At 39.5% G+C, this 25546-nt stretch overlaps 3 protein-coding genes across 4 annotated transcripts; 1 reads left to right on the top strand and 2 right to left on the bottom strand.

The window, feature by feature from the left end:
* Positions 1 to 8489: 8489 nt before the first annotated feature.
* On the bottom strand, positions 8490 to 9646 carry LOC144701064 (Nucleotide-diphospho-sugar transferases superfamily protein). The gene has a single exon (XM_078572751.1). It carries the CDS (start codon positions 9611 to 9613, stop codon positions 8651 to 8653), a length of 963 nt encoding a protein of 320 aa, XP_078428877.1. The 5' UTR covers positions 9614 to 9646; the 3' UTR covers positions 8490 to 8650.
* Positions 9647 to 14222: 4576 nt separating this feature from the next.
* Positions 14223 to 16283, bottom strand: LOC144701063 (uncharacterized). The gene is made up of 9 exons (XM_078572750.1): positions 16066 to 16283; positions 15929 to 15995; positions 15714 to 15742; positions 15426 to 15634; positions 15170 to 15288; positions 14975 to 15076; positions 14829 to 14904; positions 14556 to 14709; positions 14223 to 14476 (listed from the first exon to the last, which is right to left on the bottom strand). The coding sequence occupies exons 1-9, from the start codon at positions 16264 to 16266 to the stop codon at positions 14315 to 14317; spliced, it is 1119 nt and encodes a 372-aa protein (XP_078428876.1). The 5' UTR covers positions 16267 to 16283; the 3' UTR covers positions 14223 to 14314.
* A 1289-nt stretch (positions 16284 to 17572) lies between these two features.
* Positions 17573 to 23343, top strand: LOC144701062 (Enhancer of polycomb-like transcription factor protein). Of its 2 annotated transcripts, none has more exons than XM_078572749.1 (5): positions 17573 to 17752; positions 17867 to 19971; positions 20508 to 21659; positions 22500 to 22704; positions 22778 to 23343. In XM_078572749.1, exons 2-5 carry the CDS (start codon positions 17971 to 17973, stop codon positions 23152 to 23154), a joined length of 3735 nt encoding a protein of 1244 aa, XP_078428875.1. In that variant the 5' UTR covers positions 17573 to 17752; positions 17867 to 17970; the 3' UTR covers positions 23155 to 23343. The 2 variants fall into 2 exon arrangements, with proteins under 2 accessions (XP_078428875.1, XP_078428874.1); XM_078572748.1 differs by having other exon boundaries at positions 17828 to 19971.
* Positions 23344 to 25546: the final 2203 nt, after the last annotated feature.

Below are 25546 nucleotides of genomic sequence, written 5' to 3'. Positions count from 1 at the left end.
ATACCCGCTTTCCCATGTGGTCGGGTATGAAAAATTGGGACCACAGTATCAAACTCTCATGGCATCACTTAATTCAATTTCCATTCCAAAGACATATTATGAAGCTGCTGAGGACAAAAATTGGGAGACGGCGATGGACGAGGAAATGGAAGCATTAATAAAAAATGAAACGTGAGAGATTGTCTTAGCTCCACCATGCAATTGCCTAGTTGGATGCAGATGGGTGTTTACAATCAAATACAAAGCTGATGGGAGCCTAGAGCGATACAAGGCCAGACTGGTAGCCAAAGGTTACACACAATCCTAAGGGATTGATTATGGTGAAACCTTTGCACCTGTTGCAAAACTAAATACAGTGCAGATCCTCATTTCCCTGGCAGCATGTCTAAGATGGTCACTATTACAATACATTGTGAAGAATGCCTTCCTCCATGGATATCTAGTTGAAGAAACCTATATGGAGTTGCCACTTGAGTATTATGAGGAATCAAGACAAAACGTTTGTAAACTGAAGAAATCTCTCTATGGACTTGAGCAATCACAGAGAGTGTGGTTTGCGAGGTTCAAGAGCATGAAGAATTTGGGTTACGTTCAGAGTAATGGTGACCATACACTCTTTGTGAAACGCTCCAATTCTGGTAAAGTCTATGTCGATCTTGTTGATGACATCATTATTACAGGTGATGATGAGACTGGAAACTATGCTTTAAGTACCAAACTTTCTGAGACTATTGAGATTAAATCCCTTGAAAGACTGAGATATTTCCTAGGGATAGAAGTGGCATATTCTCCTTTGGGAATTTTCATATCGGAGCATAACTATACTCTTGATCTTCTGGAAGAAACCAAGATGAGTGGATGTAAATCATCGCCTGTGCCCATTGATCCAAAATGCAAAGATAAGTTTGTGTGATGTAGAAGCACAAGTGGACAAAGGGAAATACCAGAGATTGATCGGTAAACTCATCTACTTGAACCATACCCGACCAGATATAGCCTTTGTAGTTGGATTGCTAAGTAGATTCATGGAAAGTCTAAGACAATGCCATTTACAAGAAGCATATCATGTGTATTCTCTTCAGGTGACATGGTATCATTACCATTGAAGTGTATACTGATGCAGATTTTGGAGGGTCAGTGGTAGATAGATGATCAACCACAAGCTAATGTATATTTCTTGGAGGGAATGTGATTACATGGAGTAAAAAGCAACCTGTAATCGCACTATCCAGTGTTGAAGTCGAATACAGAGCCCTTGTCAAAGGAATAAGTGAAGCACTGTGGATCAGAAATATTCTGACAGAGCTGGTTTTAGTCAGAACAGTCCCATGGTTATGTATTATGATAGTAAAGCTGCCATTGATATTGCCCATAATCCTGTTCTACATGATCAAACAAAGCATATAGAATTGAACAAGCACTGGATCAGGGAGTAGATTGACCACGGCTATGTTCAGATAAAGCATGTGAAATCAACCAACCAAGTTACTGCTATTTTCACCAAAGGGTTGTCTAGATCCCTCTTTGATCGACTGTTGAGAAAGCTGGGAATCAAGAGTATTTGTTCACCAACTTAAGGGGGGGGGGTGTTAGTTGGAAGTGTTTCTTATTTCTTTTATTTTCTTTATCCTGTTTATTTTTTTCCTTAGTTTCCCTTCTAATGGTTGTAATCTAATAGGCCCAAATAACATGTGGGGCCACTTGTATCTCATAAGTATGGGAAGACCTAAGACTGGTAAAGTAACACTTCTGTTTTTTTCTTCAATCTCTGTATCCATCATAACCCTAACCTCGTGACTCACTGCCACTGTGTAACAAGGGAGATCAGGAAACAACAAGACTCAATCTGGACTAGATAACCCGTCCACTAGGCTTAACAGATGGGTTCCAAAGAGAGTAGTGAACTCTACATTAGGCTAGCCACATTGCTGGCAATTTGGGATGGGTGACTGATAACACCCTAAATTCGGTCTTTATTTCATGCTATTAGCACAATTTATGCAGTTAAAGAGCTTAAAATAGGGTTTTTATCATTGATTTACATGAAAATACTGTTTTCAAGTGATTTCTGATTTTTTCCTAATTTAGATAATTCTATGAATTTTAAGGGATTTATTTGAGCTTGAAATGATTATTTTTGAATGAAAACGGCAAGTTTAATATTTAATTTCGAGATTTATCAGTACAGGGATGAATCAGGAAAATTTTTAGAATTTTCTAGGATTTTTTTGAGATTTATTTGAAGAAGAAATACATTTTTTAAGAAAAAAAGGATATATTTATAAGAAAAAAAAGAGTATTAACATTATTTTCGGACTTTGAAGGGACTTTTTGTAAAGTTTTGTTGCAATGATACCCTAAAAACAGCTCTCGGTCGTGGTTGCAGGCATAAAGATATGATTTAAAATGTTATGGGGTTTTACTGTAATTATTTAATATTTTTTTAATGTTTTTAGGAGAAACCAAAGGAGAGAGAGTGCGCAAGGGGCATATAGACAATTACTTTTGGGCGGTGTCCAGCAGAAATTCCAGGCTTTTTAAGGACTTTTATGCAAAAAGGAGAATTCAAAATGCGTTAGCCAATGAGAGAGCGACACGTCATGGCGTGTTAAAAAAAGAAATGAATAAATAAATCAATTTAAATCCAATGAATTAAATTGGTTTAAAATTGATTTATTAATAACTTTTGATCCTGAAGTCTGATTGAAATGATTTTTTATGGATCTGTTCGTCTTGATCCCCTCTTTCTATCTTTACGGTTGGATCATTCAGATACAGCCTACATTGATAGATAAACATTAATTACTAAACGGGGGTAAAATGATGATTTTTACCATGTAACCTAAGTATAAAAGCTAAATTTCGAGAGGGGGAGCTCATTCTTGATGGTGCTCTATCACAGATGCAAGACAGGGAGGAGCTCCAGCTTGGATAAACCTATTTGGTACTTTTTCCTTCTTTGTATTTGAACTTTTGGTGTATTTTGGATGTTGTTAGTTGAATTTCTTAATCTTTCTTCTTGATCCCTGTCTGAACTTCTAAATCGCTTGGCTTGAGCGGAATGTACAAGCCCTGACTAGGATTTAGAGGAGAAATTGAGAGATTTCCCAGCTATTCCAAGTGCATATAAAAGAAAACTATAAAAAAAACTTATAAAAGGGTTAACATTCTAGGATATTAAATTTTCCATTTCATTATCCAATAGAGTAGTTATTACTGAATTGTCAAACCTAAAGAACCAACCAAAACACGTCTAAAACTTCTTCCTAATCTCTCTAATTGAATTATTTGATCCTTTCAATTGGATCAATTAATTCAACTTAGAGCCCCTTATTTCATGTACTCCTCTCATCTCTTCTACCCCCCCTCCAAATTTCTCATCTAATTAGGGTGATTTAATCTCTGTTGAATTCCTTACTAGCTTCCCTTGGACGACACTCGTACTTATCACTACACATCTTACGTAGAGTTTTTATAAATTTTATTGTATAAGCTAAAATTGACAACGACAAGGGTTTAAAATTGCATAAAATTTACCCCTATTTTTGGCTTATCAGTGACCTACAAGGAACATCATTGTCTGGACTACCCTTGTCAAAATTTTACAATGTATCCTTAGCAGTCCAAAAATTGACCAGATAAATCAGTGTTATGTCAGAATCATGTCTTTTTGAATATTATGTCATATGTATTTACAAATATGAGAGATTCTGGTACGTCAATATTGCCAACATCATGTGTGACTAGAAATAAGGATAAGAGTGACATAGCTAGTAATTAACATGTGTGGTAAGTGACAGGAATGATGATCAGAGATGGTGGAGGCAAAGTGCAGAGCAAGCTTCCTAATTTTTTTGTGCTTTGAGTTATTCTAAAAGAGAAATGTGTAAATTTCCAGAAGGTGGACACCGTACTATAGTCATTACTTTCATAAATAAAAAAACTGCACAGCTATGTAAAAGAGTTCCCATGATGTCAGATGTGGTGTGGATGAATGAATCTTAGGTATGATATAAAATTTCACAGTCCACACCTCAAACGGCACCTTCATCACACATGGTTTGTCTCTACTCTTTTCCACTACTCTTTGTTTTTTTTCTCTTGCCTTTTTTATCATTTCACTCTCTCACTCATTTTTCACTATTTATTTCCACCATTATATTTTTATCTCTTGCTCAATTCCTTCATCTTTTGTTTTACATGGATATAATGATGATCCAAATTTAAATGGTTATCATTTCAGTTTAGATTGCATCAACATCATAAACTTTGAAACTCAAAATCACCTAAAAATTTCATAAGTTCCATAATATTGATAAATGTATTTTCCATGGGGAGAAAGGGAAATAATTATATTTTTATTGGGTTTTAATAATTAAAAGTTTATTAAGGATAGATAGTGGGTGCTCTTTAGTAGAAAGAGTTCACTGCATTGATCCGTACGAATCCCTAAATGGTATTATACCGAACTATCAATCAGGTCGATTCAGGTCATAATTATGTAAGTGGTCCTTAGACTTGAGACACCAAAGACATCTTATGGACAGTCGATTGTACTTTGGCTATGGCCAATGAGTCTCTAATCATGGGATACTAAACGGTCTTAGTTCGGGTACATCAATAAGTTCACGAAAACGATTGAGTGGTCAAGATGGGATCATCCAAACTTGGTATAAGAGGTGACAGCTTAAGGAAGACGATGCGATGAAGTCCTTGGCCAAGGCAATGAAATATCAGAGAAGTGTTCTCTAATGATTTCTGAATGCATTAGTACTAACTCGGATGACCGATTAGGATTTGACAGTTGACCATACCCTAAGTCGTCCAAGGAGCGTGAAGTGGATGAGGGATTATCCATACATGGTAACCGATGACGAACAGGTTCCATGACTGAGTCGATACACACTCCTTTGTATCTTCTAGAACATGAGGTGTAGCTTGGCGGCCCACGTGTTGGAGACTCGACCTATCGATTAGGTTAAATCGATTCGACATTAATTAATCTATATGATGATATAGTTAATTAATTCATAAGGTCAATAAAGGTTATTGGGCCACTAGAGTCATTAACTAGAATGATACATGGGCCTAGAGTGTCACATGCAAATGGTCTTTTGGACGTTAGAAGATATACTTAAGTTTTGGGGGTTTTTATGAAAAATACCCACTTAGTATAAATAGGGAAAGGCCCTAAAAATATTTCACCCTGGCCAGAATTATTCAGGGGCCTTTCCCTTCTTCTCCCTTCTTCCCACACACACCTTCTCCATGCCCGATGCAATTGGGACGACGTAAAGACGATGATGGAGGTAGAAAAGGGCTTCTCAATGAGAAGGAAAAGATCCAATGTGCCAAGGATCGCGTTGATACATCTAGAGGCTGCACATTTGAGTATCTCGACTCGGCTCGCTCTGGAATCTAAGAAATCACGGAGGTGATCCATGTAAAGGTACTTCGTTTCATGGTTTTATCAATGCCCTTTTGATTCCGCACAAGTCTTCCGCTGCGGAATGTTTTGATTTTTTCATCCATATCAAGGCCTCTAGAACCCAACAAAGGTTACATGAGAGAGTTTACATACTCCATTTTATCGGAATGCCAAGGTATGGCTTGGCGTCCTAGTAGCTAGAAAATTAACCAATCAACTTGGGAAAATTGATCCTTGATAAATTACATTGTATGTAAATAAAGTTAATTTGTAAGGTTGTCCATTAAATGTTATTGTGCCTTTAAAGTTAATTTAAACTGATACTCAGGCCTAGAGGTTCACACACATTAGATCTTGAGATGTTGGTGGATAATCATGTTATACAGGCTTTTATAGAATATACCTAATAAATTATAAAATGGGAGAGGGGCATCCCTTTTCAGGTGCCCATGCAAACCAGGCTTGGGCAGCCCTTATTACTCATCCTATCCAAAATATATATATTTCTAGTGTGACTTGATAATCACAATATATATAATATTTTCAAGAGGTAGTTAGAATAATCAACACGGGATTTAACATTCAATAGATTGTGTGGATATATCTAGAAGGTGAACATGCAAATGATTAGAAGAAACTCGTCCAAAATAATTAGAGGAATCTATTGCACATAAGGTGATGTGTTCATCCATGGTTTTATACTCTCAATCCGATTTAATTTATACATTATTTCACTGCCATAATTGTTCAGATATCCCATCAAGACCATAGAACTAAAGAAATCACACTTCTAAACTTGGAAGTCTTTTCACAAGTTCCAAAATACTCTGGAGGGTTATGTCAAAAAAATGACAAATATGAAGAACCTTCAACATTTTAACTTGTTCTTATTAATAAAAAATTATAGGTAACAAAAGGAAACATTTTTTCTCTTCAATCCAGTATAATATTTCAATTAACCATGATATATTCATAATTATCTCACTATTTCATTCTCTTGAAGTTATAATATACAATCTAAATTATTCTTAGACTTAGAGACATGCACACTAGGTTTACTTATTATTGTGGTAAATAAAATGGGTAATGTGTAATTAATTTTTTCCTAAAGACAATATCCTATGACTCATCGCATGTCGAACATAATTTCTTTGTAGAAAACTAGGTTTACTTAAAAATGTGCTTATTTTTCCTCCTAATTCTCATTATTTTCTCCAATACAGTCACATTAGAACTAATAAATAATTATTTTTTATGGTCTACGTAATGAAGAGTGTCTCTCTTTCCTTTCCCTCAAGCTTTCTCTCTCAAATCCCTCAATCATACCTTTTACTCTGTCTCTATCTCTCTTATTATACATCAAAAGTATACCTTCTATTTTTATGATTTCACTTAAGTGCACACATCAACTGCCTTATCATATAGTTGTTCTCATTTACCTTTAAGTTATTTGAAAAAGATGCTGATATTGATGATTCCTAACTGCTTCCTAATCCATAGCGTTCATTTACCATCATTTTGATGTAACGGGCTTATCAAAATAATGCACGCTATCATTCATTTTATACATATTTATGCCATTCATGCACAATCATATAGATCCATATGTTAATATTACTTTGAAAATATTATTTATAAAATGTTGTGCATATAACATAGTAAAAAAATATTCCGGAATTTTAAATATTTTTCCCAGAAATTTCCAACATTTATTTCAAAGAGAACCTAATTTCTTTAGTAGTCATGTATATATACACTTTAAAAGGTGTTCTGTAAATGTCGAGGTGATATATCACAAGGTGATATAATCCCCCTTCCGACAATATCGATTTGGACAGATTTCAATAGTAATACAAAATTCAATATCAAGAAAATCAAGATTACCAATTCGCAATACTCGAAAATCCAAATAGAGTTGATCCACGTACAATGTAACTCCAATTTAGGAAGAAATAGAGAGATGGAGATTTATAATTGAGTAGAAGATAGAGAGGATAGTGGTAGATGAGGCGGATCGCTCTTGTCTCCCTCTGAGTAGGAGGATCTCCTGCTCAGCCCGATGCCGACGCCATCAACTTGAAGAATGCCGAATGACTCCTTTATCCTCTTATTTATAGGCGGGGTCCTCTGCCTATAAGTTGCCTGATGTTTGGTCTCACGTAGCAGCAGTTAGCCTTCTTTTCTTCTTCCTCTTCTCTAGGTAAATCCTCCAGGGATTCTTATCACAAGGATACTTTTCATTAATTATCAAGAGAACTAAGAAAGAGGTTTACGGGTCATAAGTTTCATCTCCTCTTACCTGTGATACGAGGTGAATGGTGAAGAAACCAATTTCTCAAGTAGGTATACATATATACTTAAATAGGTGTTCTATAATTGTCCAGGAACCATTTGTTCAAACATTATCTTCAAAACTAGGCAAAAGCAAGTACACGAAAAAGGTCATAAAAGGGCCACAAGTATAGTGCAGGGACGCGGACGGGACAATTTTTTTGTCCCAGGACGAAAAAATCATCCCGTCTGCGAGATTGGATGAAAAACGGGACAAAAATTCCAACCAGGACGACCGGACGGGACGATTTTCCTATCGTTGGATGAAAAAATCGTCCTTTCCAGAGGTCTCAGACAATGGATGGTAAGGGATGGACGAAAATCTGTCTTGATTCACTTCTGACGGTTGAGAACTTGCCATGTGGCATCGCTTACTCGATTCCTTGACATTTTGCATCGAAGTCCCTGATTTTTTTTGGGTGCGCAAACTGATGCTGCCAAAAAGTAATTGTACATATGTCCCTTCGCTTTCTCACTCCTCCATATTTCCCTAAAAACTTAGAAAAGTATTTTAAAAATTTTAAACATGATTTTTTTCGTCCGGAAGAGGGACGGGATGATTTTTCTCCGAACAGGACGAAATTGACAATGTCGGGTTGCGGACGGGACGATCTTTTCATCCTGGGACGAGAAAACCATCCCATCCGCATCCCTGCACTGATTCCGGACCTCGGGCGGAACGATCTTCATCCCGTCCCGTCCATCGTCCGCGTCCCGGACAATCCAGAACTATGGCCCACAAATTTCATCTCCTCAAACCTGTGATATCTGATTAAAAGTATACAAACTAACTTCCAAAGGGATCTCCAGGAATCATCACCCCAAATCACACACTTTCCTGATAAAAATCCCAAAAAAGTTGTAAATTTTTTCAAAAAGAAGAGAAAATCTCTACTGGGCATCGCAGAGGACGAGTTTCCCACCCTTCCTGCAAAGCGCCTGCTCTCCCACATCCTTCACCATCTTCCCAAACCCATACCGCAGCGGCATCACGCCCAGAGTGCGGTGAAACTCGGTTATACACTCCCCCCTCCTCTTCCTGTGATCGATCAAAGCGCTCAATCCGACGGCTCCCATCTTCTCCGAGCCATCGTTCCGAACGTCCCCCAGATCTCTGATCCGATCTCCCCCCACCATCAACGGCCCAGATCCCGTCTCCATCGCCGCCACGAAATTCATCAGAATATCCTCGCAGTTCCTCGCCTCCTCCACCACCCCCCTCGCCTTCTTCATCCCCTCGCCCCCCCCGCAGCTGTAACGGAACAGGTACTCCGTTCCCAGAACCATGAACTTGGTCAGCAGGATCGAGTACCGGGCCGGATGGACGGTGTAGATCCACCCGCGCGGGGTCAGATCGTGGGATCTGGCGAAGAACCCGACGATCCGACGGCGGTGGGTGCTCCACACGTCGAAGGCGAACCGAACGGAGGCGGCGTCGACGATCACGTCGTCGTCGCAGACGGCAACGGCGCGGGTGGTGATCTCGCGGCGGGGGAGGAAGCGGGCGTTGAGGGAGATCGTACGGTGGAGGACGACGGAGATGGGGGTGGCGCCGGGGCGATGGACGGTGGGGATGGCGAGGCGGGCGGACGGGACGGAGGGGTTGCCCCAGATGACGATGACGGCGGCGACGAACGGGAGGGACGCGTAGGAGACGGCGAGGGAGCGGAGGAGGGGAAGGCGCGCCTCGGAGTAGCCGTTGAGGAGGACCGTTAGCTGGTCGGATCGGAGATCGATCGGGTCGGGGAAGTCGCCCGCGTCGCAGATCCGGTCGTAGTCTTCGGTCGACACGACCCGATCGACGCCGTCAACGGCTAGGAGGAGGAGGAACCAGAGACTGGCTGCGCGATTCATAATTTTGCCTGAATGAATATCTGACCTGCTCTGCTTCTTTGCCTATTAATCTCCATTTTCCAGGGTTCCCCGGTCCCAGGACAAAAACAAGTCATCTCATCCGCGAGGTAGGACAAAAACCGAGACTAAAAGTTTTCCCGAGATGAACGGACAGGACGGTTTTCGTCCACTCGGACGAAAAACCATCCCGTCCGGAGGTCTCGGACGAGAAAACCGTCCCGCCTGCGTCCCTGCGCTGATTCCAGACATCGGACTGGACGATCTTGGTCCCGTCTTGTCCATTGTCCACGTCCCGGACGAGCCAGAACTACAGTAGTGCAGGGATGCGGACGGGATGGTTTTTTAGTCCCAGAACAAAAAAATTGTCCCGTCCGCGAGGTTGAATGAAAACCGCAATGGAAATTCGTCCCAAGACGAATGGACGGGATGGTTTTCATCTGCTCGGACAAAAAACCGTGCCGTCCGGAGGTCTCGGATGAAAAAACCGTCCCGTCCGTGTCCCTGCACTGATTCCAGACGTTGGACAGGACGATCTTCGTCCCATCCCGTCCATCTTTCATGTCCCGGACGATCCAGAACTATACCTCCATGTCCATCGTTCTTTACTAGAATTTTACATCTCCTCTTCCTTGTTCTTCTTCTCCTTCTCCTCTTCCTTCTTCCTCCTCTTCTTATTCTTCTTCTTCTTCTCCTCCTTATCTTCTTCATTCTTCCTCTTCTTATTGTTATTCACATTTTTCTCCTTCTCCTCTTCCTTCTTCCTCTTCTTTTTATTCTTCTTCTTCTTCTTCTCCTCCTTATCTTCTTCATTCTTCCTCTTCTTCTCTTCTTCTCTTTCTCCTCTTCCTTCTTCCTCTTCTTATTGTTATTCACATTTTTCTCCTTCTCCTCTTCCTTCTTCCTCTTCTTATTCTTATTCATATTCTTCTCCTTCTCCTTCGCATTCTTGTCCTTATCATTCCCCTCATCCTTCTTCTCCTTCCGCTTTTCCTTTGTTCCCGTCTCCTCCTATCCCTCCTGATGATAATTATGGTACCTATGTTCATGTTTAATAATTATTCTTATTGTTTTTTTAGATTATGAGTAATTACTGAACAGTAGTCCATTTGAATTTATGTTGATCATTGAGTCCTTGATTTAGATAATTATCATAATTTTCATTATTTTAGGTCTTCTGAAATGTTAATATGTTTTTTTTATAAAAAAAATTGATTATATTACTTTTTGTATATATATTTTTTAGTTGCAACATATGGATAAAAGTTTTGTGCATAACTAAATAAGGCTGATTGTCTCCTATGATGTTCAGAATCATGACCACTTCTGGTAGTAGTGTCCCACCCAAAGTCACCTCTAGGGTGGAGACCTAAGCACAGATTGGTCATCATAGAGTAATTCCCATCAATTGGTGGTGGGTACTACACATCCTATTATGTCTTAAGAAGAACTCATATAATAAGAAGAAAGTGATTGAGAAAAATCTGGACATGAACACATGTATTTTGGAGACATTTCAAGGCTTGTCATCATTCACTACATGACAAGCTGAAGGGTGTTATCAACAAGCTGCAGTGATAAAATCAAACCATGGGTTAATTTATGTTGTTGATGTTTTTTGAGCTTATTAATCAACAAATTACATGAAATCAGATACTCATGCAAATAAATCAAGCTAATAACTACAACGAGCGATGAGCAGGGATTTAATCCTCATTAAATAGATATTTACCAGAGATTGGAAGATGTACACATAAAAAGGAGATAACGAGGCGAGGAAAACAACAAGATATCAGATTAACTAGAACATGAGAAATAGTAATACAAGTATCAGATTGTAGGACGTGAACCAAGAGATTGAAAAATAGGAGATTGAGATGAAGGAAGACATGAATAAGTAATGATTAAAAGAGACGATGAAATTAATGGAAGAAATGGAAGAAATGGGTGAATATGGATTTATGACTTAATGGAGATGAGACGACTATGTGAGACAAATATGATGAAATGAGAAATGGAGATGATTGTGAAATGGACTATGGAGAGAGAATCAAATGGATCTAACCTAATAAATGTGATGGAGATGAATCAATGTAAGGTGAGAATATTTACCTTAGGCCCTTATGTTCCACTGGACCATAACATTTTCCTGATGCAGACATCTCTTCTTCTTTGTTGACCTATGAGATACACTTAATGGATCCTTAATACTTCATTCTCTTTTAATCAACTTAAAAAGATAGAAAGTGAGTTCAAAGCTGTTTATACGATGATCATGGATTCATCATATAGATCCCAGCACATGGACAATAGAGGAGAGAAAAAAGGGCTGCTTGTAAAATTTCAGCTCAATCAGCCTTGTGGATTGTCAGATATTAAGCCCTGAAGTTCGAAGAGTTCTAGTCGTTGATTTTAATTAAATATTTCTCTATCCTTCTTGTTGCCACCACAGTGTCATGTCTAGGGTTTCATGCCCTTAATTAATCTGAAGATTCGTCAGCGGTAGGCTAGATTTTGTCACCCCGTTCTCAATGTATGACTATAGAGGGCCATGTGTACCAACACAAAAAAACAAGAACATAACATCTTTAAATGATTAAGTGTGACGTGGCAACACATCAGTGTGTGTCACATCCACACTTTTATATTTTATGTCGTCCACGCATGGAGACACTTGTGCCACATCTATGCGTGGGTGTCACATATACATGTGGCCATGCTTTTCACACCGAAGTGGTCAGTGATAACATGCATAGCATCCATTCGTTTATATCATCCTTCACTATAACTAATGACTAATTCTCATGATTATGATGCATGTTATCATTATTTTATGATATTTTCACCATTACCCAGCTGTTCTACTCGCCCCATAATTTTTACATCAAATGACGGTTACTTAGATCTTTTATTCATATTTGACCTTTCTCAAGGTCAAACCATTTCAAATTGACCACAATTTGTTTTTGTGATTTCCAGACTTAAGTGGATGAACAAGGAAGCAGTCAGAAGAATCAAACTTGTCCTAGTTTGATTTTTTAAGTCAAACAAGTGATTCTTCTAAAATAATCATTTGTATGTATAATTATTTATTTCACGAGGCATGGATTCAAAAAAGATAAAAATTAGAAACCAATGGATACATTTTAATTAAATATACCTTATAAATTAAAAGATATGGATTTAATAAGTTATATTAGTAATTTCATAATTTTAATAAATTTTAGGGCCTAAAAATCATTAAACGGTATTGGCACAATGCCCACGACAATAGATGACATGGATGCACCAATGGGAAGGTGTTACAACCAGTCAACACAGCTACATGGGGTCATCACATCACCTTCATGGAACAGTAAGACCCATAGGAGCCCAAAGAGGATTGATCTCATACTAATATTCATTGACAACTTTTTATACTCTATCGTGTTTTTTAATATTTCCATATGAGATTGCCATTTTGAAGTTCTATGCAGGTACATATGAATGAATGTGAGTCGTTGGATCCCACTATGGACCAACGACGTGCAGGACATGGCCTCTCCCGTGATGCCATCCAGCATCATCTCGATTGTCCAAGTTTATTAAGAACAATGGAGGACGGAGATCTCTCTATTTCTCTTCAAAAGAAAGATACTAAAAAATCCTCGATCAATTGGATGTGTAGTCATATTTCTTTGGTCAAGAGTAGATTGATTTGCATTGTTGAATTGGCGACGGTCCTCTTGGTGCAAATATCTCCTCAATCCATCCAAAGAAGAGGGAGAATTCTTGACAAACTGATGAAATACTACAAAAAGGAAGCATGAGGTGATTAATGAGCTTTGAACTTGATTTAAGGCTTAATTTTTAGGGATTCTCAGTAGGAAAGATGTACTCTTACTTACTTTGACTAAAAATATGATGAAATTGGAATTAGATTAGAAACAATATAGAGTTCGATTGAATCCTCCCTAGTTACCTCAAGTTCATCACAAATCTTTCCCAGTATATTTAGCAACATTTTTATCACTCATGACTCAACCTAATCTCATAATTTCAATGACATTCTATGCAATTTTGAGTCCTCTTTCCATTGATATATAATATTACAAATTCTATAGAGACCTGACCCCCAAATCTTTGTTTGACCTCCGCATCCCTATGCGAGTCACAATTTTTGGGTATGAATTGAGAGATCCATATCTCGCCACTAGAATCTCCAAATTGCACAATTTTTATGTCTTGGAATCCTATGTTCATCATGTTTCTCTAATTCTGACATCAATAAGTTCATTTTTAAAGCCTTGACTTTGAAATTTTGATATTAATTTTATCTCGTCTCAAAAAATTCCCAAATTTATATGATTATTATTATTTTTCTCTCTAGTTTCTGAGAATATAACTTCTGTAAAATTATATTATCATTTTGACCCTTCAAAAAATTTCCCCTCACAAATATTTTGATATACTACAAGATGACTGCCTTTATGTTAATTATGGACGTCTGAGAACCTAGATATCAGGAATATGTTATACAACAAATTAGCTTGGAAAACCTGAATGTTTGACTTCTGTTGAAAAATACAGATTTCTAGGATCCCTATTGTTGAAAGTGATTAAGATAGGGATATCACAAAAAGCAAAAAATTATATCAGGTATATTTTTCCTCATTCAAATTGGAAAATTCCGTAAAACCCTTTGTACCTCCAAGGCAAGGATCTTCAAGAAAAGAGGCACTCGCCAAACTTTAGGTCGGAATTTGCTTGGCAGAGAAGTCTCCATGAACTGGTCCAAAGTTCTGACGCAAGTTTCTGATCATAAGAAATGGCAGATGGCTTGATCCTTCTCCCCTGACCGCCAAAAAAATACTGCCCTGATGCTTCCTAAGAGAATATAAGTTTTAATTAAAATCGGCAACTAATAATTAAACTTAATTTCAGTTTTTTTGAGAGTTAAGCTTACAAGTGGTGCAAGAGCAGCATCAAGAACTGCAGAAACTCCAGACTCCGCATTTTGCAGGAGTCTCAAACTCCGCAGACATTTGAAGGCCAGCCATGACAGGGTCTGGGGAAGCTCCCGCATGATCTTTGTTTCAACAAAGCCAGGATCAGCGGCGCTGAAATTTTTGATGAAATTGCCTTACTGGGGTCGATTTAATTCATAAATATGAACTGAGGATAAATATCAGTAAAAGAAACCAGCAAAAAAATGGAGTCTAAGGGACAATAGGCTTACACCACAGAGATTTTATCAGCAAGCTGGGAAGATTGAAGCCGTCGATGAATCTCACGAGTGAATAAAAGCAAATAAACTGTTAGAAAAAATAGAAAGTCAGCTCAAGAAGTACGTTCTCAAGAGGCTTCAAAGCGTTGATAGTCTACATTTTGAGATCTCATAGGTGCGCGCAAATGGATATCCCTCTGATGATGATATCCAATCCATCGTCTTTGCCAAATCTCCATCATTAGCCTGAACAGAGGAAACTGAAGAGTGTACCAAATTAGCCATGATTCTCAAGACTTGATCGTAACCCATCATTGCAAAAGAAACGATGGAGTCAAGAAAAACTTGCTCACCACAGCGGTGGGTGAATGACGTCACGTTAACGACTCTAGAAGCCACAGGGCTGTTCTTGAGCAGAGGTAGGAGAAGATGGGTCAAACAGAAGGCACCGAGGTAATTCGTCTTCATCATCCTGATACATGTAATTAAGTTACTGGAATCTAGAAAATTTCTTGCCAAAAAGGAAGTTCCATCGGAAAAGAAGGAATTTTTTATGTTAACTGAGGAAATATCAGTTGCAAGTTACATAAAATTATTTAGAGTAATTACTGGTCAAATCCATCTGGAGTAAGTCTATGAGTTGTTGCTAATATCCCAGCATTGTTTATCAGGATTTGGACAGAAAAATGAGATGCGGAGTCTGTGAGCCACTGTTCCAGCGCAGATTTGAACTTCATAATTGACCGAATACAAGACAAGTCAAGCACGAAGGTTTTCACGTCAGCATCCTTAACTTGCTCCTCTATTTCTCCCACAATCTAAGCAAAGCACGAGCAAAAAAAATTAGTTTTTCAAAAATTTCGAACGAATTGTACCCAAATTCAAGTCCAAATGTACCTTGGAAAGCAGTTCCGGAGAACGGCCAGCTGTCATGAAGAAAGTTTCAGGGAGTCTACAGCGATACATGATGAATTTTGGCACTAAAATTAAGCTATCGATGATCTAAATGGTAGAATCCGCAATACCCAACTTATTTTTCAACAAATCTCGTTTCCAAATCGATTGCAACAATCTATATAACGAAATACTTCACTTGGTCCTCGGATGTTTACCTAGAACAACACAATATCCCATCTTAGCCAGCGATCTGGCTGCCGCCTCGCCGATGCCAGATGTCGCCTGAAATTCATTAAAAGTTCACGCGGATCCGCTGCAAAGAAATGAAGCATGGGTAATCCAATCGACTCACTCCAGTGATTATGCAGATAGGCCTCCCAGGCCCCTCAAATCTTCTTCCCGAGCGCCAATCGCAAGGCAATTCCGCAATAGATTGCCGCGAAAACAAGAAAAACTCATTCATCATCAACATATAGTAGGATTGGAGGAGAGATAGCGTCCACAAGACCGCCATTCTCCAGAAGTCCACCGAGAACAGCATTCTGACTGCCATCCCCCCCAAAGCAACTGAAGGGCAACCCTTGGGCCACGGACAGAGAGGAGTTTATATAGTACTGTCTCGGCCCAATAAAAATCGGCCCAGTTTATGATCTAAAGTTAGTGATGAATATTTCAATAAAGATCCGTGGACGTCATCGTCACAAGACCGTCATTCGTCCGTTCCGTCACTCGTCCATTGGAAAAAATGAAACGGAGCGGACGTTCAGATGACGGAACGGACGATTTTGGTCATCGGTCATTAGTCATCCGTCACAGATGACGGATGACTAACGACGGATAACGAAAAGCTATCTGTTCAGTCATCTGTCCAATGCTCCAGCTCTAATCCGCTGCTGGGCAGTGACAGATACACTGCCCATGCTTCACCCCTCGTGACTTTTTTTTCCTAATTTTTATTGGCAATAACACAATGCCACGTAAGACCGACTTGATGGTCATGCATGTAGACCAAGCCCCTCGTAACTTAACCCCTTTCTTTTGGAAGGAAGACTATAGTACAAGATCGTCCAAGATGTGGACGAAGGATGGGATATGACGGGACCAATATCGCCCCATCCTATGTCCCAATTTTTAGAAATTCGTTCAAACCGTCCAGTCCAGAGTTCGTCCCATCCCAAATATTTTAGTCCATATCCCATCCCGTCCAAAACTGTCTCGTCCAAGACATTCTCGTCCATCCCACGTCAGGGACGAGGCAGTGCATTAGGCCACTTGGAATTTGACACATAGCACAACACATGTCAAATTCCATCTCGAGCTCTCAGACAGATACATGACTCCCGTAGGATGCTCAAACTGTCCCGTCTGCCGTCCAAGGCCCCGTACGGGACAGTTATTTCATCCGTGGACGAAACAATTGTCTCGTCTGGGGACGGTTGGACGATTCTTCATCCTGTCAATCGTCCGAACTCCTGGGCGGGTCAATCTTCCCGTCACTCCGGGTGAAGTTACCGTCCCGTCATCGTCTGTGCACTATAAGGAAGACGGTGTGAAGGAGCAGAAGCAACTCTATGGATGAGAGAAACCGACCGGAATCTCTTACCGTCTTCCGTCCCGTCCCGTTATCCACTCATTTACCACGGTTAGAACGCTATGGACGGATGACGGATCGAAGGGTATAACGTTTCAGTTCCATCTGAACCGTTTAGATACGTGGGAGCAAATCCCACCGTCCACGTAAGCTTTGTTGACTTTTCTAATTTTAACCCGTTGGATCGAAATCTGACGGCTCAGATGGGACGATTGCGGGAAGATAGTCCTGTCTTTATTGTTATTATTATTGTTTTTTATTGAGGCCCTCTTCTTCCATAGGAACCGGGGAAACCCTAGATGATCTTCACCTATTTTTGCAGAAATATCCAAGAAATCGGACAGATTCTTCCCCTTGAGCTTGGAGATTAGCTGGAATCTGATTTCATCTTCTTATTCTATGTTTGATCCTAGGAGCGATTTCTACGAACGGCGCGGTTTCGGCGTAGGTACGTGGTTTTGGGGGAGTTCCGACTATCGATCGCATGTCTATACAATTTTCTCATCGTTGATCATTTTTGTAGGATTTCATATCTGAAGATTTCGTGTGCCCATGGATGTAGTTCCAATTTCAGATCTCGAATCATGGTGCTGCATCCCGCCTCGCGTATGATGGAGGATCATGATCACGGGCTTTGGCATCCTGTTTCCAGATTGAGGAATTTTAATGGAAAATAGACGCGATAAGCATGCTTGCAAGCGTTCATCCAGAGTATCGGCTACGCTTGATCTACCGACGTTGCAAGAGCAGAAATCTCGTCCAACAAAAGAAAATAATTTCCCTCGTGGGCATTCGCGCAAAGGAAGGAGAAATTCATCGACACCAAGTATCATCTCTTCTGATGTTCGGGGAGGCGGCGCCAATTCAAACATTTCAATCATATCGGAATTGGATTCCTCCGCTGATAAGTCTCTGAATCTGAGCGACTCGAAGGTATTTTCGATCAATGTCGCCGATGATCTGAAGAATGCGGCAGATAAGTCGAAATTATGCGCTTACGGCAGAGATCCGATCACTCTTGGAATTGGATTGAATGTACCAAGGCGACCGCGTGGAGTCTTGAAAAGGAGGAATTCAACTGCGATCTCGAAGCAGTCTCCGGAGCTCCTGAAATCAAAACATGGGAGCAATTTTCAAAAGGATCTGTCAGTACCCAGATCTCGATCTGGCAGGAAAAAGAAGAAACTTGAAGAAAAGGAAAATGGGTCCGGCCAATGGAATTCCTCTGAACATTCAAAGCCGATCAACGATTTCTCATTGCTCAAAACTTTTAAGAAGGCCAAAAGAAGCCATAGGCCGTGTGAGAAAACTGACCGATCTTGGGGGTGCGAAGAAGAAGATGAGGAGAAGCTTGAACAGAACGCAGCTGAGATGCTATCTTCTCGTTTTGATCCGAGATGTGCTGATGATTCACCAGGCAAGTCATTGCCTTCTTCATCTTCTTCTCTGAATGGAGCAGATCATCAAAGATTGGTTAAGAAAGGCTGTGTTAAGAAAGAAAGACACTTCTATGAAGTCTGCACAAGGGCTGTTGATCCCTATTGGATTTTGAAACGCAGAATTAGTATCTTCTGGTCTAAAGATCAGATTTGGTACCTTGGGCTTGTTAAGGATTACAATCCCATAACAAAGCTGCATTATGTCAAGTATGACGACCGTGATGAAGAATGGATCGACCTCCAAGATGAGAAATTCAAACTTCTGTTACTCCCTAGCGAGTTCATGAGCAAGTTTTGCGGAGGTAAACTGAGATGTAATGTGAAAGACGAAAATATGTTGGATGATAACTGTTCTACCAGTGAGTTGGAATCGGAACCCATCATATCTTGGCTGAGTCGGTCCACAAATCGACTGAAAGCGTTATCCAATGGTATTTTTAAGTATAAATCAAAGGCCTGCCGTGAGAAAAATCTTCCAGAATTTCTTGTTGAAAACGGAAATGGTATTGAAAATGCTGCTGAGTTTCCCAAGCAGAAGAACAGAGTAAACTGCAACGATCATTTGGAATGCACTCGTGTCTACATTAGAAGGCGCCCAGGCAAGAAGGGTGAAATTTTGGAAAATAAGCAGAAAGAAAACGGTATCCTTTTCGACTTTTCTTGCTCTAAGAATTTTTTTCTTCTAAGTGGGTTTTCCCCTCTTCATAAGAAGACAACTGACATCTCCTTGGAACAAAACATAAATTTGCGGAAGTTCATGTTACGATCCCCAAGGTGTTCGGAATATATTTGGATGCAGAAAGACTTCCTTTTGTATCATCACCGTAAAATATTGCCGTTGTGGCCGGCGGTTCTCATGGAAATTGTGTTTCTTGATAACAAACTGGGTCTGAGGTTTCTTTCTCTTCGAGGACAGCTTTTGGACGCAGTTAAAGTTCTATGCCTGTTCTTAACAATGTTTGATCAACTTAGTAGGTGTGATAAGTTGACAATGCAAAAGTTTCCTTCGACATCGGTGGGATTAAAAATTTCGAATGTGCAAGGTAAAGGACGGCCGCTGTTCTTTTGCATGTACAAGTTTTTTAGCACAGATAGCTCTCGGTGGTCGTACCTTGATCGTAAGCTCAAGGAGCTTTGTGTGGATATAAAAGTTTTGCCTGTTTCTGCGAGCACGTATGGAAATCTGATGGATCTTTTCTGTACAAGTGGAGTTAAGTCCTACTGCAAGGTGGTTCTCTGCTGTTAATCTTTTCGGAATCATTGTTACCTCTTTTCAGTTGGTTTCTATTATATCTCTGAAATCGGTTACCTTAGTTTTATTTGAAAGTTCCTTCAAAAAAAATTTATTTGAAAATTTTCAAGTTTTTCTTTTAACGCAAGTTGTTTCCCAGATTTTTTTTTGGCTATTTAATGACGTGACAATTATCTGTTCCATTTTAATGTTATCGATTTGTTCGGGTGACTGCCTCATATGTTTTCAAAAAAAAATTTGTTCCATTTTAACAGTAGTGGAAACCATCAACTTCTTAATGGTTCTTTGATGTGTGAATCGATGGTTGATTTTATTTGAACTCTTATTATCGTAGTCCTGTTATATGATCGCTCATCTATTAAGGCGAACCTAGGTTAATGATAAAATGGACTATCTTTTCTCAATTTTCGGACAAAACAGTTTGTAGTCATACAAAATCTACGATTTATTTCTGCTGTGATTGTGATAAAAATGTAGTATCTGTCTGCTGATCCCTTGTATTTATGTCGCAGAAAGAGGAAAAGTCATTGTGGGAAGGTTACGCTCGTCATTCCTGGATGGGAGACCAGCGTGAGAGTTGTCAATTTTCTATCTCTTTTGACCGTATGTCTGCATTGCTTCTCTTTCTTCATTTCAAGCGTCTAGAAAAAATTGGTACCTCTTTGAAAAGCCCTGAAATGACAGACAAGACAAAACTATGTGAGAGAAGTCTGTCCAGTTCCATTGCCGGAAATTGCTCTGACCCAATCTTTCCTGCTAAATCAGTCGGTCAAAACCAATGGAATATATCTAATGATGTCTATGAGAGCTTGATCAGCCCAAACTCTCTCAGACCTCACGGAAAACGGCAACATCACAAGAGAAAACGATCAAATTTCGAAAAAGACTCTGATTTTGTCTCTGGAAGCAGCTTGAAGAAAAGCTTTGACTTGGTGTCGTGCAAGGCAAATATTCTTGTGGTCTCTGGAGACAGAGGATGGAGAGAGCACGATGCTGATATTGTTCTTGACTCAGATAACAATAAAGAATGGCTCGTAACTGTTAAAGTTTCAAGCATGAGACGATACTTTTACAAGGCCCATCAGCCTTTGCAACCTGGGGCAACAAATCGTTTTACTCACGCCATGATGTGGAAAGGAGGTAAGGACTGGACTTTGGAATTCCCTGACAGGAAAGAATGGTCTGTTTTCAAAGAAATATATCAAGAATGCTGTGATCTTAACCTAAGAGCCGCGTCTGTGAGACATATTCCCATTCCAGGGGTCTCTTTTGTTGAGGATTATGATGCATTGGCGAGTGAAATTTTGCCATTTGTTCGGACTTCGTGTTATTTTCGGGAAATTGGGACAGATTTGGATATGGCACTGGACCAATCTCGTGTAGTTTATGATCTGGATTGCGAAGATGAGGAGTGGATTTCTGAATTTAGAAATTCGGGTTCTGGGATTGGTGTTGCGTTCGATGGATTGTCGGAAGAGATGGTTGAGAAGGCGATGGATAGACTTGAGAAAGAAGCATTTTTGCAGCAAGGGGTTGAGTTTACAGAGGCTGAGATTCAAGTGCTGGCGGGTGAAGATATGCCCGCAGAGTTGTTTAAATTTATCTATGAGCACTGGCTGTGGAGAAGACGAAGGAAGGGCGTCCCCTTAATTCGTCAGTTTCAGGTTTACTACTATTCTGAATTGAATATAAATACAGTTCGATATTTTTTTGCTAGTCTGGTTTCTTGGGGGGAGAAACACTGATTCTCATTTCTCCATGTTGTTTCTGGCATACGCCATATTAAAATTTCTGATTCTTTGCTATTATTTGTTCATTGATTTTAATTGCTGCTTTACCAAATCCCCGTCTTGTATTCTTGTATTAGGGTGTAGGATTTGTGCATGGTGGGCCTTAATATACCTGCAAATTTCCCTTGGAACTAACACATATTGGAACACTATAATATGTCTTTGTAATGGGTGCATGATCTTCTTGGATGCTCTTTTTGTGTTTAAACTTTTGGTTTCTGTTCTGAAGTTGTCTGTGCATGATCACTGGGTCGGTTATAGTTGGTCCATTTATAATAACTGGGGCACACCTAACATAGAGATTTTAGAAATAAAAATTCGAAAAATTGGATTTCCATGCTGAGCGTTTTCACCTCAGAATAAGGGCCACGAATGTGATTGTTATAATCGTCACTCATAATAAGCTCATCCACTGTTCATGCAATTATTTTCGGAGTCTAAACATGTTAGCCAAGGACAACATCGTGTGCCATACGAACTTAATGTTATAATCTTATATACTTCGGCCAGTTGGCCAATTGAAAGGGCCGTCTTCCCTGGCCTCTCAGATCCATCTATTTCCTTCTCTTCTATTAGTTGTTTATTGACTAAAATGTCAACGTTCTAGTGAAAATGGTTAATAGAGAAAAGAAAGAATCTGGACCGATTGATATCTTTGTCCAAACTAGTTCTATAAACAATTTAACCGGATGATTTCTTTTTTCCTTTTTTCAGCCTCCCCTGTGGGAACAGTATCAGCAGCAACTAAAAGAATGGGAGTCAGCCAAGTCAACGTGTCTAAGCTCCTCAAACGAAGTCAACAATTCAAAGCCCCCCATGTTTGCTTTCTGCTTAAGACCGAGGCGCCTGGAGCTGCCCAACAAGTACGCCAAGCAACGATCGCACAAGAAACTTTCTTTTGGGGGCCACTCTTTCCAAGGTTTCTTCACCTCTTTAATTTTTCCTATTATTTTTATTTAATTACTCTCTTTCATTCCATTTCTCTCTCTTAGGGAAAAGGATGAACAGGCCTTCTCTTCCATCTGACCATTGCGAGAGAAGTTACTCCAAGGGGAGGGCCAAGGGTGAACCTGCGGCACACCAGAAGCTTAGCGCCGCTCAGCGTCTGTCGAGCATAGCCCGGTCGAAGAGGGAGAGAGCCCATTGGCTGGTGCGTAGGGCTGACGTGGCAGTTCATCGGGCCGTCGCCATCTTGATGACGGCGGAGGCGATGATGGGGTTGGGAGAGGAAGATGGGTCTGAGACCGAGAGCAGTGATCTTGGCGGCGCCGCTGCGAGAGGCAGCTCAGGAGTGGCTTTTGATGATGGGGCATCTTCCAATTCTATCAGGCATGGTTGCAGCTCTTCAGATGAAGAAGGATCTTCATAGGTATCATATGTCTCTCTCCTGGCTGGATGTTGTGAAGATCTTTGTGGACTCTGTTCTTGGGTGTCTCTCTCTCATCCTTTGTATAGCATTCGTTATATTTCTCTCTCTTCACTTTAATCTTTATCTGAGTCTCGGCTGACCCACCTATGGCTCATAAATATGGCTGAAAATAAGTCAGCTTGTGTACTAGTGCCCTCTCCCTTTCTCTCTTTCTCCCTCTAAGTCACCATAGGTCTGATTATGTGAACTTCTAAAGGGCTCTCTCTCTATCTCTCCGCCGAATCTCTGGTTCATAAAATGACTGCGACTAACTAGGGTTTGACATTTAGGACTGGAGACTGGTCAGACTGGATTGAACAGGGCTGGTTTCAGTCAGTGGGTCAAACTGGACTGAGACCGAATATTATCTCTTAAATATATATTACATCCCCCCTTGGGTGCCCTTTTTTATCTTCTTTTAGTTTTCATTTTTCCTCTTTTCTTTTCTTCTATTCTTCTTTGTTTCTTCTTATTATATTTGGCTTTTTCTTCCTTATCTTCCTCATTTTCTTCTCCTCTCATTCTGCACCTTTTTCCTATATTTTCTTTCACTTATTCTTCATTTTCCTCTTCTTCTTCTCTTTCCGCTATTCTCCCGCTTGTCTTCTTCTTCTCATCCCCCATTTGTCCCTCTTCTCCTTCTCTCCGTCTTTTTTTCTCATTCCTTCATCTTTCTTTCATACTTTTCTCCCTCATTTCTTCTTCTTTTTTCTCCTCTTTTCATCTTCGATTTTTTCTTCCTTATTTACCCCTTTTTTTTCTTCATCATTATCCTGTTCTTCTTCTCTCCCTTTTTCTCTCTTTCTTCTTTGATTTGTCCTCCTTATCTTACTCTTTTCTTCTCTTATCCTGCTCCTTTTTACTCCATTTAGTATAGTTCTATGCCCAAAAATTGCACTACACAGGAGGTTTGGTGCTGTCTATTTTTTTCATACTTGGTACAAAAATTCGCCCAACACTGAACTGCACATCTCTCATATGTACTTCAACATCCCAACAGTTTCATCTTCGACTGGATCATTTACATGCATACCATGAAAGTGAACATTAATGGGCCCAATCACATATCCTACTGTACATATCTGGGCTGTTAGAATGTAATCTGACGTATTTTTTAGTGAAAAATTGTGTTGTACAACAGCAGGGGTCCCCCTGGTGCATCTAGTTGGAAATTTTTGTAAGAGACACATTTCTCTACACATCCATAGAGGTACTCGTAAATATCCTCATTCAACTTTACATAAAAGAAGACAAAATCTGATGAAGATGATGTATTTTAAAAGTCACATTGAAATCAATACTGTTATGGACTCTAGGTTTGATCTTATCAACTGGATCATGAAATTCTCCCAATCTCATCACTCTATTACTATCGCTAGGAAGATTAGACATATCCTCAATCACTTCCCCAATATCCTATTGAATTATCCACCAAATTCCTCCAGATTATTAGATTTTCCAAAAGTTTCTAGTTCCTCTATGTGTGGGGTCGAAGATCTTCTACCGTACATAGACAATGAAACAAAATAAGAGTGAAGAAAATAACAAAAGATAAAATTTTGGAGATCACCTGGTGCTTCGTCTCACCTGCAGCATCATAAATATTTCAGCTCTTAAAAATTTGGCCCAAGATATAGAAACCAGATTATAAATAATCTTAAACTTCAGAAAAAAGAGAACTCAGAAATCAAAATTTCCTTGCCTCCCCGACAATGACATCAGATGATGAATTTAAGGGTTTATGTTGCTGTTTTTGTTTACACTTCAACGACAACAATAAATTTACAGTAAGATACTATAATATATATATGGGGTAAGCAAGGGGTCGATCCATAAGGAGGTGATACCACGTAAAATTTTGGGTTATTTATGTGAAATATACACATGTTTATACATTAAAATAACCATAAATGCACATTATGAACTGATAAGTCGATTGTTTAAGCATATATAATGTGTACTTTTAGGCAAATCAACATATGCAATAAATTTATAATTCCTTATTCACTAAATAACCTAATATAGAGTGAGCAAAGGTCGATCCACAGAGAGGACATGTGTTAAGATTTTAATTACGGTTTCTTTAAGAGTGAGGAAAGATGAGAAGGATGAGTGGATGATCTTTATATTTTTATCTCCTTCCAAAGATCAAAACAGAAAGAACTAAGTGGTATATGCAAATAAGGGTGTTTTCTAAACGTAAATTGAAGTTAATAAAAATCTTAAAATGAAATCCATTCCCAATATAATTTTTTTTTCACCTCTGTTTTAGTAATGCTCTCTTAATGTTCATATCATCATGAGCCCGTACATTTTGCCTGGTGCCTTGACGTCTTACTCCAACATATATAAG

This window comes from Wolffia australiana, chromosome 3 (assembly GCF_029677425.1).
Source record: "Wolffia australiana isolate 7733 chromosome 3, ASM2967742v1".
NCBI classification, from domain to species: domain Eukaryota; kingdom Viridiplantae; phylum Streptophyta; class Magnoliopsida; order Alismatales; family Araceae; genus Wolffia; species Wolffia australiana.
Note: the sequence above shows the minus strand (reverse complement) of the source record. Positions and strands in the feature narration are given on the sequence as shown.